At 46.3% G+C, this 17,326-nt stretch overlaps 2 protein-coding genes and 1 long non-coding RNA gene across 3 annotated transcripts; 2 read left to right on the top strand and 1 right to left on the bottom strand.

The window, feature by feature from the left end:
* Window positions 1–244: 244 nt before the first annotated feature.
* Window positions 245–3,129, top strand: LOC147514245 (protein EARLY-RESPONSIVE TO DEHYDRATION 7, chloroplastic-like). Its single transcript, XM_086581879.1, has 4 exons — window positions 245–1,244; window positions 1,380–1,546; window positions 2,412–2,496; window positions 2,742–3,129. Exons 1-4 carry the CDS (start codon window positions 316–318, stop codon window positions 2,932–2,934), a joined length of 1,374 nt encoding a protein of 457 aa, XP_086438005.1. The 5' UTR covers window positions 245–315; the 3' UTR covers window positions 2,935–3,129.
* On the bottom strand, window positions 2,776–5,016 carry LOC147514244 (uncharacterized). Its single transcript, XR_015207359.1, has 2 exons — window positions 4,673–5,016; window positions 2,776–4,595 (listed from the first exon to the last, which is right to left on the bottom strand). It is a non-coding gene; the product is annotated as an uncharacterized LOC147514244 (long non-coding RNA).
* Window positions 5,017–8,096: 3,080 nt separating this feature from the next.
* Window positions 8,097–9,142, top strand: LOC147514243 (uncharacterized). The gene is made up of 2 exons (XM_086581362.1): window positions 8,097–8,753; window positions 8,825–9,142. Exons 1-2 carry the CDS (start codon window positions 8,097–8,099, stop codon window positions 9,140–9,142), a joined length of 975 nt encoding a protein of 324 aa, XP_086437488.1.
* Window positions 9,143–17,326: the final 8,184 nt, after the last annotated feature.

Raw genomic sequence — 17,326 nt, 5'->3', positions numbered from 1 at the left:
TATGGATATGTGGAGTGTAAAAGAACATATAAAAAATAACTATTATTGTTTTACTTTTTGTTAAAGGGTACTAGTCTCATTTATGGTGATGCCAATACCATGCCCCTTGATTAAAAAAATAAAAAATAAATAAAAATAGCGCGGGGAAATTAGTTAAAACTTAAAACAAGACGATGAGCTGTCGAGTTGCAATAGTGAACTACGCGGGCTGTCGACCTGCCCGCCCACGTAACCGACACGGCTCTTTTGAGTCCTTTCCTTTTCTTGTATCCAAAAAATAAAGATCCCTCATTTCAGTGATTTGAAGAAGAAATAATGACTTCTCATCAGACCAAAAACTCAACTCCTCTTTACCCACAAGTGCTCCAATCAAACCCTGATACTACTACTGGAACTACCAAAACCTCCTCCTCCTCCTCGACTAATTTATACCCATCCCTTGACATGAAAGAGCTAGTCGACAATCTCTTTCCTGACAACGACAACGATGTAATATCCACTGTTCCTGTGGAACAACTCCTTCTTACCATTCCTGCTTCCATAGTTCATCTCATCGACAAACAACACAGCGTCGAACTTGCCACTGGTGATCTCTCTGTCGTCCGCCTTCGTCAGGGCGAGAACGTTGTTGCTGTCCTTGTCCGAGTTGGCCAGGATGTTCAATGGCCTTTGGCTAAAGACGAGGCTTCTGTTAAGTTGGATCCTTCCCACTACTTCTTTTCCCTCCATCTTCCTCCTGCTACACTCACTACTAATTCCGATGATTCGGACGATGATGATATTACCCAACCTGCTACTACAGTGGTCAATTATGGTCTCACTATTGCGTCCAAGGGCCAAGACAAATTGCTAGAGGAATTTGATGTGCTCTTGGATAAGTACACTAGTTTTTCTCTACAGAAACTCACGCGCCCTGAAACGGAGGAGGCAAAAGTGTTGGATGATTGGGTTAATGCGCAACAGATATCTCCACTTGAATTGAGCAAGTCTCTGGAGAAGAAGGAGATGTTAAAGGATACGTCCACTGCTTACTGGACTACATTGGCCCCTAATGTCGAGGATTATAGCAGTTGCGTGGCCAGGGGGATTGCTGCTGGCTCTGGCTCCATGATTAAAGGCATTTTGTGGTGTGGCGACTTAACTGTCGATAGGTTGAAGTGGGGAAATGAATTCTTCAGGAGGTCTATAGCGCCCTGTTCTACCCAGATGGAGCTCAGGCCGTCCACTTTGAGGAGGATCAAAAGGTCTAGTATTCTTCTTCTTCTTTCAAGTATTATTGTTTGTTTACAACTGACTTCTTATATACCATCTACACTGTTTTCAATTTAGTACAATATCATTCACGCCACTTGTCATCAAATGACTCTCACCTGCAACAGGGTAAAGAGGATCTCCAAGATGTCAGAGAACGTGGCGAAAGGAATCCTTTCTGGGGTTGTCAAGGTCTCAGGCTTCTTCACCAGCCCAATTGTTAACTCTAAAGTAGGCAAGAAGTTCTTCAGTCTTCTTCCCGGGGAAATTGTTCTCGCCTCCTTGGATGGATTCAGTAAGTCAATCATATTTCCACTTGCTTACTATGATCCTTACTGCTCTTTAATTTGAAATTGAAATTGAACATTCATTGCTCATGGCCAATTACTTTTGTTGCAACATCTTCTTGTTAATCTTTGAACATTTTCCATATCCTATCTACCAGCTCTAAAACAAAAAACACACATACACACGCAAGCCTCCAATGATATACTGCTTATATACATTCTTTGCACCTGAGAATGTGTGCTTCCCACTAGCTGGTTTAGCAGCTTCTTTCCATCTTGAAAGGAGTAAAGGGGATTGACGCTGTCAACGTTGAAAAATATCAAATGAGGTATAGCATCATCTAAGATGCACTGGGGCTGCCTTCTTTTTGTTCTATGAAACATAATGAAAGTATGTTTTCATGAATTCTCAAGGGATGGCAAAAGGTTTTCTCTACTAGATCGTTTTACCGGATGTTGAACTTTTGTCTACTAAGTGCGATAGAAATGAAATCCAAAGATGGGACACGTTTGATCATTCCACCTATACACTGCATTTATTGGCTACCAGTAAAATATGGTCCACAAATCTTTGGCAATGATCATGAGTCTAGTGTTGGCTTAGGTGGCCAGGATGGTATTGACACAGTTAAGCTTGGGCAAGGGGAACTGTTTATACCTTCTTGATTCGCGTCCAAGAATCACCTCCAAACTCCAAAGGCTAAGAGTTGGTCAGAAACTTTGTCAATTGTGTCTATGAATGTTTCTACTTTTACTATAGATGAGGAATAACGTTTTGATTTGATTTGCACCTTGTGTTCTGCTGTCTGCTTAATATGCAGTAAATGAAAATTCCTAAACAAGGAAATGATCCGACGTGTTTGTTCTGTATAGGCAGGGTCTTTGATGCCGTTGAAGTAGCTGGAAAGAATGTCATGTCAACAACGTCAACTGTAACAACTGACCTTGTTTCACACAGGTATCTCCATGGCTTCCATTTTGCTTTTGACTGATAGATTGGTAAAAGTGGAGAAAATAAACTCGTGTATTACTTCTAGACATGCAAACTCTAGGATATGAACTCTGACAACACAACCGTCTTTACCTCGCATCATCAATTTTTCTATTTCCCGATCTCAGTTAGCACCATAGGCTTTCGTAGAGTGTGATATTAATGTTTCAGATTGATAACATAGAGTGATAATTTAAATCCTGTTGTTGCAGGTATGGAGAGAATGCTGCGGGGGCAACAAATGAAGGGTTTGATGCTGCAGGTCATGCTATAGGGACTGCCTGGGCAGTTCTTAAAATACGCAATGCGCTAAATCCAAAGAATGCTGTTAAACCCGTCGCGCTTGCAAAATCAGCTGCCAAAGCTGCTGCGGAAGCAAAGTCTAACCAGTTGAAATACAAGTAGATGGCGGACCTCTTGAGCACATTTGGATTTTTCATCTAGAAAATACTGTAAAGAGTGTACGTTTTTCCTCTGCCCTCCATAAGACAGCAAGTACCATTACCTAAATTCTGTCTCGGCTGTTGTAGAATGCATATTTCACTGGTTTATTTTACCGGTCCTGCATAATGTAATGATATAACTTGGTATGTTACCGGATGCCCGGATCTTTAGTTGGAAGGACATAATTTAACAGCTAGAAAGGACTGGAATCCATCCAATTAAAAGCTATCGTATAGAGAAATAGATCCCCTGCCAAAATGTACCGATTTAAAGCTGTGTTAGACATGACTGGTGACCCTCAAATAGCGAAGGAGCGAGACAAAAACCAATCCATAGTAATCTGGATATTGACCGTGAGGAACATTCGACTGCATTAAAGCTACGTGTCTTGGCGTCTTGTCATAAACTGACTTGCAAAATTATACAGAATTACCATGTCGACAGAATAAGGATGCCAAATTTAAATGAACAATTTACTCTCTTAACGGGATTACAAGTTTCTAAATGCACTTGTCGTCAGAAAAAAGTTGCCCAATATTTTATTTTCTCTCGGCAGCATATACTTTCCATTGCAATACAAACAGAGGTAGAACTATTTTTGCAAAAGACTAACAACAAAAAGCTACTCTCTTAAAAATTTACGAGTAGAAACCATTGGATCCCAATCAAAAAGTCTTGGTACCTTAAGTTCCACCAACTCTAAAACCTTAACAAAACACCCATATAGTTCACCCCAGATATCATCCTACTCAAAACCTCCACTACTCCAATAGAAGAGAGCGAGATTATAGGCCCAAGACCTATAGTACTTTTAAAGAAACCATCTGGAGACCCATTCACAAGCACATAAAAGGGAGGCAGTAAAGTCGTAAAGATACACTTCCTACCTCAACCTCTACATGTGGAATTAAATATTGTGTGTCTACTTCATTTCCTCATCGTTAGTCCAGGAATTACTAAATTCAAGATCAAGAAGAATTCTGAAGCAAGCAAAATAACTAAAGCCAACAATTAACTTCTAGGTAAAGACTTGAATTTTATAAGGAAAATAGGAAATAACAAAGAAACTTCACATATAAGCAAATTACCACCAAAAATTCCCCTTCCCTAAGGTCAGTAAAAGAAGGTCTCCTGCCCAAAATCAACTATAAACACCTAAGATGCTATCTCAAAGAAGCAAATGTACAGCAGTAAAAGTCAATAACAGCACGAATTATATTACTGTAAAAGAAGGAATATCCATGAAATGAGTACAACAGATGCTATTGACTCTATAGTGGCAGAAATACAGGCACAAAGTTTCAAAGTCATTGCACGCCACAATAAAAGTTGATACGCAGTATGAATGACCCACACAACATTTATCAAGATCATAGGTTTAATCTGACAATTATATGTCAACCTACGTATTCCAATTCAAGCTGTGAATTCCAAAATAACAACATGGCAATTTCTTATATCTGATCAGATTATATACAGCCAAAAAGTCACAACATTACCAAAAAAAAAACAACTGAAGACAAACTCAGAAATGACATTTGCCAGACATGCTCCTGAATACAGACCTAGATAGGATTTCCAAGCTGCAATTCCCATCCTCTTCCCATAATTCTCATATCCCCCTGAAAATGAAAAAGAACCAGATAAGCATGAAAGTTCAAGTAAATTGAGAAGTCAAATAAATAAGGCTAGGAAATACCATTGAAAATCCATGACTTGGAAAAGTAATATACAAGCAACAAGTGAGAAATATAATAATATAGGGAAAATGAGGATTGTAATATCAATTGCAGTAGCAAACCACAAATGGAATTATGGAAAGAAAGTAAGAAACTTTTAACTCCAGAAAATATTGGAACTGGCTTTATTGTCACCATATTAAGCAAGTTCTACTAAATGTGTGAAGACTAAGAAACTTGGATGTCAATTGAGATTTAATATTTAGGACTGGTGTTTAAAACTATTCCAATTAAAATAACAATAACTGGATATAAGTACAGGACTTTATTTTAGAGAGAAAGCAGTATTTGCAGTCTAAAACAACTTCACCTGCTCATCCAAGGGCATGTCAAGACTAAAAGGTCCAGCAAAAGAATGTCCCTCAAGATTTGCAAATGTTCAACCCCAGAGTATCTATCTCGACCTCATTCCCATTTTTCGATGAATTTTCCTCAAGTTCAAATCACTTTGTACTGATCATTTAAATGAATCAAAACCAAACCCAGATGCAGGGCCATAAAACCAATATTGTTCAAAAGAAACGTTAGGTATATAAAGAAATCACAAATATTGTTGGGTGTGCCGTCAAAATAATGGGTAGACTCAGGCAGAAACAAATCAAGCCATTATCTTAAATTCATGACAATTATGGTCAAATGGGCAGTAAGCTTTCTTTGAAATCCTTTCAAGAGGAAATGTTGTTGCGGATGTGACCAGAATTTGAATTGTCTCTAAAATTGCATATCTTATTAGACGAAGACACCGAGATAGATCGAAGACACCATTGGGTTTCATGATATTAAGTTTTCCTGAATGGAATGTCTTACTCTGATATATTCACCATATAATATTACTAGAACCACCGACCATAAGAATTTAATCAAGTAAAATAAACATTCCTAGGGATTCCCTCTTAAATTCTTAATGGAATCATGCACACTTAATTTACGACATTATCACCTTTCACTATTTTTCAAAACTAGGTACAACTTTGGCTGGACAAGCTAGGGTTAGGCAAATGCAAATCCCTTCTACGCCTTACTAACAATCAAGAATTACTAGGTAAAACTTCTTGGAATATTCCAAAAAAATTAAATGTAATCACCACAGCGTTGGGGGCTCTTGCCCCAGGTTAGTGACCGAATTACTCCGTGTTCGGAGGGGGGGGGAATAAAACCCAACAAAAAATTTACAGAACACACACAAAAAGAAGAAACTTAATGTAGTATTAGGCAACCGCATTGTAAAGGTGTTGATTGTATATCCCTTACAAACAGTCTCTGGGGACTGATATGGATGGATGGGTAAGACCGAGTTCGGCTTTTGGAGCCGAATCGCCTCACGATCTTACTCACGGGGCCGGGCTCGAGTAGAATCGTCCGCGTAGTTCATAGGAGTGGTATTTATAGAGATTGAAAGTGTATCATCACCCTCCACGTGTAAAGGATGTCACCAACGTGGGGTGTGGATCATAGGAGCACGTGAGAAATATCTACATAGGTCTGCTGTGATGATGAGGAGGATCACCGCAAGTAGCTTGCGGCCGTGGATCGCTGATCGGTCGGGATTAGTCGCAGTACTCCTTGAGTCATGATTGCTTATGGATAGGAAGTCTGTGTCACAGCCTGGTGTAGTTCGCGTGATGTCGCGATCTGTCTTGTGGCGCGATGTTGGCTCGTGGATGCGACCTGATAACATAGGTCGGTTCGTTAGTTCCACCATGCTAGGCGCGTGCTGGATAGAGAATATCGCTCCCCTACACAGCCCCCTCTCAGTAGGTTGGGATAACGACCTGCTGAGAGAAAACGATGGCACGCGCGTACTATGTGATGTGTGGGAAGCGGCCACGATCAGTGTAGAACAGCTGGAGTTAACCGCGTGAGCTAGTTAGCACGATCGTGTGACGCGTGTGCAGCACGTGATAGGATCTAAGCAGTTGCAGAGAAGAAAACGTGACGCCCCGTTTTTTCGGGATGTGAAAAGACAAGACAGTTACTTGGAAGTCGTGGGTGGCTAGGGCTAGGGTGTAATCATAATGCCTTGGAAACTGGAGGGGCGGTTGTTCAAAAATCCTACTTGCTTCCTGAGACTTCATTTGGCTGCTTCGTCTGGTAGAGAGAACTTCATTAGCGCATCAATATTCAGGTTAGTGCTCTGCCATTTTTCGAACCCGTTTCCCTTGTTAGGTGTTAAGCTTCTGTGCTAGAGTTGTTAGGGTACTCTGTTAGATACTAGTCGCTAGATTTGTTAAGCTTAGAGGAGAAGGATGTCGGATTCCGATGACACTCGTTCGAACGAGGTGCGTGAAGTTTCCCTTGGTTGGGAAGAGGAGGAGGAGGAGGATGAATCAGTTGGTATATTGGCTGAGGGTGATGGTGATGGTGATGAGGCTGTGAGTGAGGAAGGCGATGCTCGACCGCTTACGTAGGGTCTTGGACGCCGGCACTTCACTTGACGGTGACGAGAGGTCGATGATCCGAAGAAGAAGGCATTTGCAGCTAATACGCCACGCTGCCCGTTGTAAAGCTACTGCAAAGGAGGCGAAGGCGGCCTATCTTGCCATCCGTGCTGAAATAGAAGAACTGGAGGCGAGGTATGGCGACCTGCCCGATGAGCCAGATCAAGGACCTGCAATAGATCGACAGGTCGACTCACTCGAAGTCGGTCGTGCTGGTTCTGCGGTCGTTCTTGCTCCTGCTGGTGAGGTGGTTGCGGATCAACTTCCCGTCGTTGGCGGTCTGGGTGGGACGTTAACTGAAGCAGTAGCGGCATCTCCTGGTGATCCGAGCTGTGCCCAAGTGCTGGACGTCCCTTTGGTTGAAGGCTTTGATGATGTTGTTTGAAAGTTGAGTGTTTGGTTTTTGTGTTTGGAAGCGGCCTCTGGCCTAAAACAATAGAGCTGTTTTCCCGGGGTTACCTGGGCAGTTCGTCTTTGTCTTTGTCTGTCTTTAGGATACTAATATTTTAGTTGGGCTGGATTTCCTGGGTAGACCCAAAGAGCTTCGGCTTATCCGGCGACTTCGAAATCGGACCGTGGTCGTCGATCGATACCGCTTTTATATTAATGCTATGTTGTTATTCGTTGCTTTTCTTCCTTGCGTATTGTATGTCTGTGTGATTTGTATGCCCCGTGGGTTGGTCGACTTGTGTCAGTCTTGAACTGTTGTGCGTGTAGATGGTGTTAGCGTCCTCTAGTTACTCAGTTTTGGTACGACTGGAGCGTCCTGTGAGCAATGGTCACTTCCATTACAGTGCGTGCTTGGCACGTGTGCGAATATGAGCAGTTTGCGAAATATGAAATGATGGTTGCCAGTTGGATTGGCGTTTGGCGTCTCGATGCCTGAATGAGCTGCCTCGGGAAGAGACGTTTCTTTTGCATAAATAGAAACTGTTCGGGGAGAGCGATGGCATTTGGACTTCCTGTTGCTGCTGCCTTCACTCCGCTGAACGTGCTTGCTGTTGTTGGTCATCCTCTCAGGTATGGTTGTTCTTTCGTTCTTTTGATCATGATTGAAAAGGTGTTATCTCTTCCTCATTGCCTCTGTTTTGTTCTTTTTACTTTAGCTTGTCATATGGCTCGTTGTTACGCTTTTGGTGTGGGAGAAGGCAGTATGCGAGAGAGCTCTCCTCTGCTGATGGAGGAAATGGAATTTCATCCGCATGTGCACGACGACCGTGGCAAGAGGAAGGCAGTAGCATCGGGGTCCAAGAAAGCTAAACGGCCCCGGAGGTCGGGGCGAGCCACTGGGGGTGTGGTGATCAGGTCGCCCCACCGAGAGGACGGCCTGCCTCGGGTCGCCGAACGGATGGACGACCTGGAGCAGGGGGGCCACGTCGCTAGTGGGAGTTCTCGCCCTCACGTTGGGGACGTGGGGAGTGAGTTCTTCTACGTCGGGAAGTCGGGGAAGAGGCGTGCTGTCAAGCGTTCGGACTGCAGCTTCCACTCTGCGCCTATAGCGACCAGTCTTCTGAGGGGTATCGTGCTGGACGGTGACAAAGCTGAGGTCGAGGACGAAGATATGGATACGCTCCTGGGGACCATGGACATGGCGAGCTGTTTGGTGAGTACGATGTTTGTTGATTTCTCAGTTATCCTCTTTGAGTGATATTCATTGTTCTCCCGTACTTGTAGTTTCTTGCTGGTTATGATAAATTGAAGAGTGTTGTGCAACGCGCTGAAACTGATGTTGATGCCCGAGTCGAGCTGGGATGTCTGCGAGCTGCTCGGGTAGCTGACAAGAGAAGGCTGGAAGCTATGTCGGCTAAATGTCGTGCTGTTGCTGATGAAAATGAAAAACTTGCTGCGTCTGTTGTTGATCTGCAAATGGAGATCACGGAGGTGACCGAGTACGCGAAGCAATGCCAGAGGGTTGCTCGTAAAGGCTCGAACGCTGCGATATACGCCGCCTCAGTGAGTAATGCCAAAGCCGGACGAAATATTGTTAGCTGAAGAAGGCGGATGGTGCTCAAGAGGCCGGTATGCGTGTTGTTCTGCGAGCTGCCCGGCATGTTCCCTCAACCAGCACTGTTCCTGAGGATAAACATGTGGTCGCTCCGTGATGCTGCTTCGGTCTATTGGTGAGGATGCGCTTTTTGTTTTGTTTGATTTGATCACGTGTTTTCTTTGCCCCTATGAGGGTTAAACATTAGAGTTGCGTTTTCGGGCTTGCCCGAGCAGTTCGCTTCTTTGGATCTGTGTATTCGTTGCCCCTATGAGGGTTAAACATTAGAGCTGCGTTTTCGGGCTTGCCCGAGCAGTTCGCTTCTTTAGAGTTTTGGAGAACTGGTTTCCACGAAAGTGGCAGTTCGTTCCCTTTGGTATTTGTAATTTGGTAACCGACCTGGATTTTCTGGGTAGACCCAGCAGGTCGGTGCTCTGGATCTGATGTCACTGGATCCGATATGTGTTCTTCTTTTGGTGAAACACTTGATTAATGCTGTATATGTTATGGTCTGATTTGTTCATGGCTTTGATTCTGTGTACGCATTTTGCTTCTGAAATGTATTCTTGCTACATGTTATGCTGCTATGATAATGTATGGGAACACGCTATGTAAGCGTTTGACCTTGTAGGACGAAAAGGGGCTTTTGCCCCTGTAAGCTCGTGGGCTATGGTGCTCACTGGGAGCGTTCTTCGTTGGTTAACCCTAGGAGTATCGGTCCCCGTCTAGTAAGAATGAAAGAGGCTATGAGCCTGTAAGCTCCCTAGAACGTCCTGCTCGGGTGAGAGTTTGTGTTAGTCGCTGAGGGCGTTCTGCTCCTGAGAGCGTTCGCGCTTAGTTGATTCGAAAAGTGTATGCTCCCAACGTAGCGAGACTCGGAGAGGCGATACGCCTGTAAGCTCCTGAGAGCGTCCTGCGCGTATGAGCGCGTGTTTAGCCCCTGAAGGCGTTGTGCTCCTGAGAGCGTTCTCGCTTAGTTGATCCTAGCTGTATAGGTCCTCAACTTAGCGAGACTTCGGAGAGGCGATGACCCTGTGGGCTCCCCGAGGCGTCCCGCCGTATGAGCGTGTTTAGCCCCTGAAGGCGTTGTGCTCCTGAGAGCGTTCTCGCTTAGTTGATCCTAGATGTATAGGTCCTCAACTTAGCGAGACTCGGAGAGGCGATGATCCTGTGGGCTCCTGAGAGCGTCCTGCGCGTATGAGCGCGTGGTTAGCCCCTGAAGGCGTTGTGCTCCTGAGAGCGTTCTCGCTTAGTTGATCCTAGATGTATAGGTCCTCAACTTAGCGAGACTTCGGAGAGCGATGAGCCCAGTGAGCTCCCCGAGAGCGGCCCTGGCGTATGGCGTGTTTTAGCCCCCGGCGGCGCGTTGTGCTCGAGGCGTTCTCGCTTAGTTGATCCTAGATGTATAGGTCCTCAACTTAGCGAGACTCGGAGAGGCGATCACGCCTGTAAGCTCTGAGAGGCGTCCCCCCGCGCGTATGGCGTGTTTAGCCCCCTCGGCGGCGTTGTGCTCTCGAGGCGTTCTACCGCTTAGTTGATCCTAGATGTATAGGTCCTCAACTAAAGCGAGACTTCGAGAGGCGATGAGCCCTGTGAGCTCCCCGGAGAGCGGCCTGGCTGCGCGTGAGCGCGTGTTTAGCCCCCGGCGTTATTTCTCGAGGCGTTCTCCGCTTAGTTGATCCTAGCCAGATAGGTCCTCAACTTAGCGAGACTTCGGAGAGCGATGACCCAGCGGCCTCCGAGGCGTCTAGCTAGCGTATGAGCGCGTGGTTAGCCCCCTCGGCGCCGTTATTAACTCGAGCGGCGTTCTCGCTTAGTTGATCCTAGATGTATAGGTCCTCAACTTAGCGAGACTCGGAGAGGCGATACGCCTGTAAGCTCCTGAGAGCGTCCTGCGCGTATGAGCGTGTTTTGGTAAGCTGCTTTGCTGTGCGAGAGGTATGGTTTGGAGATTTGAGTAGATCCACCATTTATGATAACAATCTTGAGTTTCTTTCATATGAACTTTGTAGTGCCTGGGAATAGGAATTACAATGCGTAAGACAACTATGGATGGAATTGCTTTAGCAAGTATGTGTTCCATGGTCGTGGCAGCAGTTTTCCTTCTTGAGTTTTAATCCAATACGCGCCGTTGCCTACGACGCGCTCCACTATGTAAGGGCCTTCCCATGTTGGAGCTAGCTTCGCATCATCTTGAGTTTTCTTCAAAACGAGATCCCCCGGTTGAAAAGACCTTGGATGTACCCGTTTGTTGTAAGATCTCTTGAGGACCTGCTGGTAGGCTGCCACTCTGATGGCTGCTAGGTCGCGCCTTTCTTCGAGGAGATCGATCTCTCGAGCTAGAACTGAGTCATTAAGGCCTGATTCGACAAGTTCAGATCGGGTTGTCGTGATTGTCAGCTCGGTGGGGATGACGGCTTCTGTGCCATAGCATAGTGAGAATGGTGACTCGCCCGTGCTTGAGCGAGCTGTAGTGCGATGAGCCCAGAGTATGTTCTCCAGCTGATTGGGCCATTGGCTTTTGTTCTTGTCAATTTTCTTTTTCAAATTCTCCAAAATGGCTTTATTACTGGCCTCTGCTTGTCCGTTGCTTTGAGCGTACTGAGGTGTGGAGAATGCATGAACGATCTTCCATTTGGCCAGAAACTCTTTGACTGTTTTCCCTTTGAACTGGGAGCCGTTGTCCATCACCAGTGTATGTGGTAGGCCAAACCGGGTGATGATATGAGTCCAGATGAAATTTCGGACGTGTGATTCTTTGACGTGGGCTAATGGAATTGCTTCAACCCACTTAGTGAAGTAGTCTGTGGCGGCAAGGACAAAGCGGAAGCCGGTGCTCTTCTGAGGGATGAATGGTCCCATAATGTCCATGCCCCACATGTGGAACGGCCAAGGGCTCGCGATGTTAATCAGTTCGCGAGCTGGCTGTATGATGTTGTGCCCAAATGTTTGGCATTTGACACATTTGAGGACATACGCTTTAGCATCAATCTGCATACGAGGCCAGAAGTAACCTTGGGAGATCGCTTTGTGGGCAAGTGAGCGACCTCCAGCATGGTTGCCACATTCTCCTTCATGAATTTCAGCAAAAATTAGCTGGCCTTGCTCTGGACTGATGCATCTTAGATGAGGTCCCCCTGCGGATTTGCGGAATAATCTGTCGTTCACCAAACAATAGCTACGTGCTTGGTGTGGAACCTTCTTGGCTTTGGTGCGCTCCTCTGGGAGTGCGCCGTACTGGATGTACTGTATAATAGGCTGCATCCAGGATTGACTCGTCTGATCTTCAGAGAGTGGGAGTAGGTCGCTGATTGTGCAGACGTGGTCCGCTTGGTAGGCTGGTCGATCGACCACTTCGATAAGTAGTTGTCGAGGGACACAGTTCGGTGTCTGAGTGGCTAAGTACGCCAAGCTATCGGCGTGACGGTTCTCGTCACGCAAAAAATGGTGTATCGTCGCTCTGCTAAATGATGGAAGTAAATTGTTAACAACTTGAAGGTATTTGGAGAGGTTACCTTCACTGGTAGTGTACTCTTTTGCAACCTGGCGAACGACTAGTTGCGAGTCACTAAAGATTTGGATCTCCTTTACTCCGAGCTGGATCGCTGCGCGCATTCCCATTATTAGTGCTTCGTATTCTGCCTCATTGTTGGACGTGGCGAAGTCGATACGAACTGCCTTTTCTACCATAGCTCCCTCTGGGGAGACTAATACGATTCCCATACCGCTGCCTCGAGGTTCTTTGGAACCATCGACGATATAGAGAGACCGTGACCGGTTTAGCGTGCTTTCGCTTTCTTAGGTCGACCTCGTGGTCGCCTTCCCATTAGGGTCGCCGACCGAAATCGGCTAGGAAGTCCGCAAACGACCGACCATACGTGGATAATGGCGGGACGAAGTCGATGTGGTGTTCGCCCAGCTCTTCGGCCCATAGTGCCATCCTGGTAGTCTTGTTTTCTTTATGGAGAATCCGCTTCAAAGGGAGATCGCTAAGTACTTTGATTGGATGAGCTTGGAAATACGGTCTGAATTTTCTTGCCGAGTATAACAAAGCAAGGACGGCTCTTTCTATGTAAGAGTAGTTCTTCTCGGCTGGAGTGAGTGTCTTGCTTGTGAAGTAGATCGGCTTTTCTGATTTGTGCTCGTCCTTGAATAGGACCGAACTGATGGCGAAATCGGAGACCGCCAGATAGAGGCCCAGCGTTTCTCCGTCGGTTGGTTTGGCTAGGACGGGAGGCGTTGTGAGGTACTCCTTGAGGGTGGCGAATGCTTGGTGGCATTGAGCGTTCCATGAGAATTGCTCGCCTTTCTTTAGTATCTGTAAGAACGGTCGGCATTTGTCTGATGCTCTGGATATGAATCGGTTGAGTGCAGCGACCATACCTGACAACTTTTGTATCTGTTTCTTTGTTTGCGGGTCGGGCATGTCTATGAATGCCCGAATTTGGTCTGGATTAGCTTCGATGCCTCTTTGTGAGACCTGATATCCGAGAAATTTTCCGGAGGACGCTCCAAAAAGACACTTCTCAGGGTTCAACTTCATTCCGGTTCGTCGTAGTCTAGAGAACGCTTGCTCGAGGTGAGTGAGGTGGTCGGCTGCTTTTTTGCTTTTGACAACCATATCGTCTATGTAGACCTCCATGGTATCGCCTAACATGTCCTGGAACATGTTAGTTACTAGCCGCTGATAGGTCGCTCCGGCGTTCTTTAGTCCGAACGGGAGAACGTTGTAACAATAAATGCCTTGCTCGGTGATGAATGATGTCTTCTCCTGATCTTCTTCAGCCAGTGGTATCTAATTGTACCCGCTATACGCGTCCATGAATGATAGCAGCTCGTGCCCACAAGTCTGGTCGACGAGTTGGTCGATTCTTGGTAGGGGGAAGCTGTCTTTTGGAGTTTCTTGATTGACGTTGGTGAAATCGACGCACAAACGGACTGTGCCATTCTTTTTCGGGACTGCCACTATGTTGGCGACCCACTCTGGGTAGTCGACCTTCCGAATGAAACCTACTTGTTTGAGCTTATCGACCTCGTCGTTGATCGCTTTTTGAAAGCGTAATGATAATCGTCTAGGACGCTGTCGAACTGGTTTGGCACTGGGGTTGACGTGTAACCGATGGCATGCAACATTAGGGTCCATCCCAGGCACATCGATATACGACCAAGCGAACACATCTTTATTCATGGAAAGAAAGTTTACAAGTTGAGCCTTAAGTGTGGGGTCGAGGTTGGCTCCCACATAGACGAGTTTAGGGTCGTCTTCTGTTCCGAGGTTCACTTGCTGCTTGTCTTGAGTTGGGGCTTGGCGCTGCGCGTTCTGGGCGCTCTCTGGAGGATTGTTCTCCGCAGAGTCTGTGTTGGTGCGCTGGCTGGCTGAAGTAGTCAAAGGAACTGGGCGTCCGCTGTGGTTACGACAACAGGGTCAGAAGTGACTGCTGTTGGCGTGACAACAGGAACTGGGGTAGTTCCCTGCCATTCTGCTGGTTAGAGGGGAGGTGGTGGTGGTAGCACGAGGCTGTGCTTGTTCGTGATGCTGCCCAATGGGGCGACCTCCGGGATTTGAACTGTCGGTACGCCTGGTGCTTTGGTAGCGGTTGAGATCGGGTCGGTGGATCGAAAACTCTTCTTTGGAGCCCCCAAATATACTGTTTTGTTGCGCTAGCTCTCACCTCAGCCACTAAATCCTTGGCCATTGTATAATTGGTAGGTTCGTTGCTGACGAAGATGGGAGATTTCGTAGTCTTGGTTGCTGCAATGATCTGGTTACAGTGATGGGCCTCGAGCTGGTTGCTTCGAAGTTCCATCATTCCCCTTGGGCCGGGAAAACGGACGACCTGATGCAGCGTGGATGGTACGGCCTGCATCTGATGTATCCAACGTCGTCCTAGAATGGCGTTATAGGACGACTTGGTATCTAAGACGCTGAAGCGCGTGTTGAAGCTGACTTTATCTTCCCGGAATCCCACTGAGACTGGGAGGATGATGTCTCCTATTGGATCGGCTCTGGAGCCGTTGAAACCGAAGAGGGGTGCAATGGGGTCTATGAAGACCGACTTTGGTAAGTTCATCTCTTGGATCGTGTGGTAGAACAGAATATCGCAAGAGCTGCCCGGGTCGATCAAAACTCGCTTGACGGTCCAGTCACTGATTTTGACGTGGACCACGAGTGCATCGTTATGCGGGAGGCAGACCTTGTTGAGGTCGGCCTCCGAGAAGGTGATGTCTCCTGTTCTTTGCCTTGAACTGCGGGGCACGGCTGCAGCTTGTGAAGAGAAATTGTATACTTCATGGAGGGCTCCGACGCGCCTTCTCTTTTCTCGTGAACTGGAGACGGAATCGTCTTGGAGAGTGATCATGTGGATGGTTCTCATCGTGCTTTCGCGACCTCGACGACGACCGACAAATGATCTTGATGGGCGCGCTAAGGAGCGCCCTCGGCCGCGGAGGGCGGCCGTGAGATCTCGGAGCGCTCCGTCTGGGTGGGGACCTGCTTCGAATCCTGCGGGCCATGAGTTTGTGGCGCAGGTCGCCGTCTGGTATATTAGTGTATTGCTTGATGTGCCCAGCTTCGACCAGGTCTTGTAAGTAATGCTTGAGCCCCCAACAGACGTCGGTCTCGTGGCAATTGGCGCGATGAAAAGCGCAGTAGGGCTGGTCTGGGCGATCTGCTGGCTGTCTTATCTCTGGTCGGTAGAATGCAGCACGCTTGATCTTTTCTAGTATGTAACTAGGAGATCTGGTGAGTACGGCGAATTCCCGATCATTTCTTGGTTTGGGTCTGGAGGGTTGCCCTTGTTGTCGGGGTCGCTTCCTAGAGGATGATGCGACTTCGTAAACCTCTCCCTCCTCTGTTGCTTCTTCTGCTTCGCGTTTCTGCTTTAACAAAGCCTCTTGCAGCTTGATGTATTTATCCACTCGAGCGTACAGCTCGGCCAACGTTTCGGGCTGGTCTTTCAAGAGCGACCTGGTGAGGTCGGTGTTGCGGGAGCGGCAGGCGGCAGGCGGCAGGCGGTCACCAATGTACTCGTACCCCTACGAACGACTATCATTGGGTACTACTATAAGAGCCACCCGCTAATGAGGCGTGCCTTGCCCTTCCGCATCGTGGCGGTCCGCTTTGCCAACTAGTGTGGCATTCGGGCATGCCCCTTATTGGAGCAATGACACTTTGCCACTAATATGACACCCAAGTTATATATAGCGAGTCCGGAGATATGTCAAGAGATTTTTTCCATATGAAGCTTTGGGAAAGATTTCATACAAAGAGGGAAATATCTCATCAAATAAGGAAAGGGTATTTTAAGCAATAAGATTCCTATAAATACCCAATAATCATTTCAAACAAAGAACTACGCTCATTTGAGAGACTTGATTCCGTGAGAACGATTTGGATAATGTGGCAGCCATTGAAGGTACAGTCTCAACAATTCTACAACAATCTCCCTAACAAGATCGTTAGTGTGTTCGGGTGAGTTCTTACCCAAACAATCGACTTCGTATAAAAACATATTCTTTGTTATAATGACATATAATTTACATTAGACTTAGTCTTTTAAACTCATTCAAATCTTAAACCTACACGAGGCTTTTAATTTTCGACATTTAATCATTCCAAAAAATAAATAAATAAAAAAAGTTGACTGGACCGCCTAATCAGTCCGTCTAGACCCGCCTAGTCGGTCTACCGATTTTTTAAACGACTTGGGCCTAGGCGAGTCGGTTGGGCACCGCCTAGCGCCTAGAGACCGCCTAGACCGATTTTTAGAACATTGGATACAACTTGCGTTGTGAGTCCTTTGTATGATCACCAGTCTCGACACCATGGAGAACATCATACCTCAACAGTGCCAAAAGAGACATGTCATACCATCAATTAATTTTCCTCAACAGTGCCAAAAGAGACATGCTTAATTTTCTACGTTTGGAGCCTTGGAGGTCGTAACCAATTTGCAAATCAGAGAGTGACTGTCAAGGACAAAACAATCGCTAAAATCACTCACAAAACCAAGTTTTTTTTATAATCAGCCACAAGGACAGGGATGTGGAAAGTTCAAGTATACCCTTTTCAAGCAAAAAAAAATGGTCTTTTAGGTATTAGTCCTAGCTGATAATAGGAAATTAGACATTAAGGACTAAATAATGTGTATTTAAGGATTGACCCTAGTTCCGTCTGGGGACTAATTTGGCCA

This window comes from Coptis chinensis, chromosome 2, assembly GCF_015680905.1.
Source record: "Coptis chinensis isolate HL-2020 chromosome 2, ASM1568090v1, whole genome shotgun sequence".
NCBI lineage: Eukaryota > Viridiplantae > Streptophyta > Magnoliopsida > Ranunculales > Ranunculaceae > Coptis > Coptis chinensis.
Note: the sequence above shows the minus strand (reverse complement) of the source record. Positions and strands in the feature narration are given on the sequence as shown.

What these genes read in the sequence shown, in the direction of transcription:
- LOC147514245 (XM_086581879.1), top strand. Translation starts at nt 316, where the DNA reads ATGACTTCTCATCAGACCAAAAACTCAACTCCTCTTTACCCACAAGTG. An exon ending in ACTTTGAGGAGGATCAAAAG is followed by an intron (nt 1,245 to 1,379) that starts GTCTAGTATTCT and finishes CACCTGCAACAG; the next exon opens with GGTAAAGAGGATCTCCAAGA. An exon ending in CGCCTCCTTGGATGGATTCA is followed by an intron (nt 1,547 to 2,411) that starts GTAAGTCAATCA and finishes TGTTCTGTATAG; the next exon opens with GCAGGGTCTTTGATGCCGTT.
- LOC147514243 (XM_086581362.1), top strand. Translation starts at nt 8,097, where the DNA reads ATGGCATTTGGACTTCCTGTTGCTGCTGCCTTCACTCCGCTGAACGTG. An exon ending in TGGACATGGCGAGCTGTTTG is followed by an intron (nt 8,754 to 8,824) that starts GTGAGTACGATG and finishes CCGTACTTGTAG; the next exon opens with TTTCTTGCTGGTTATGATAA.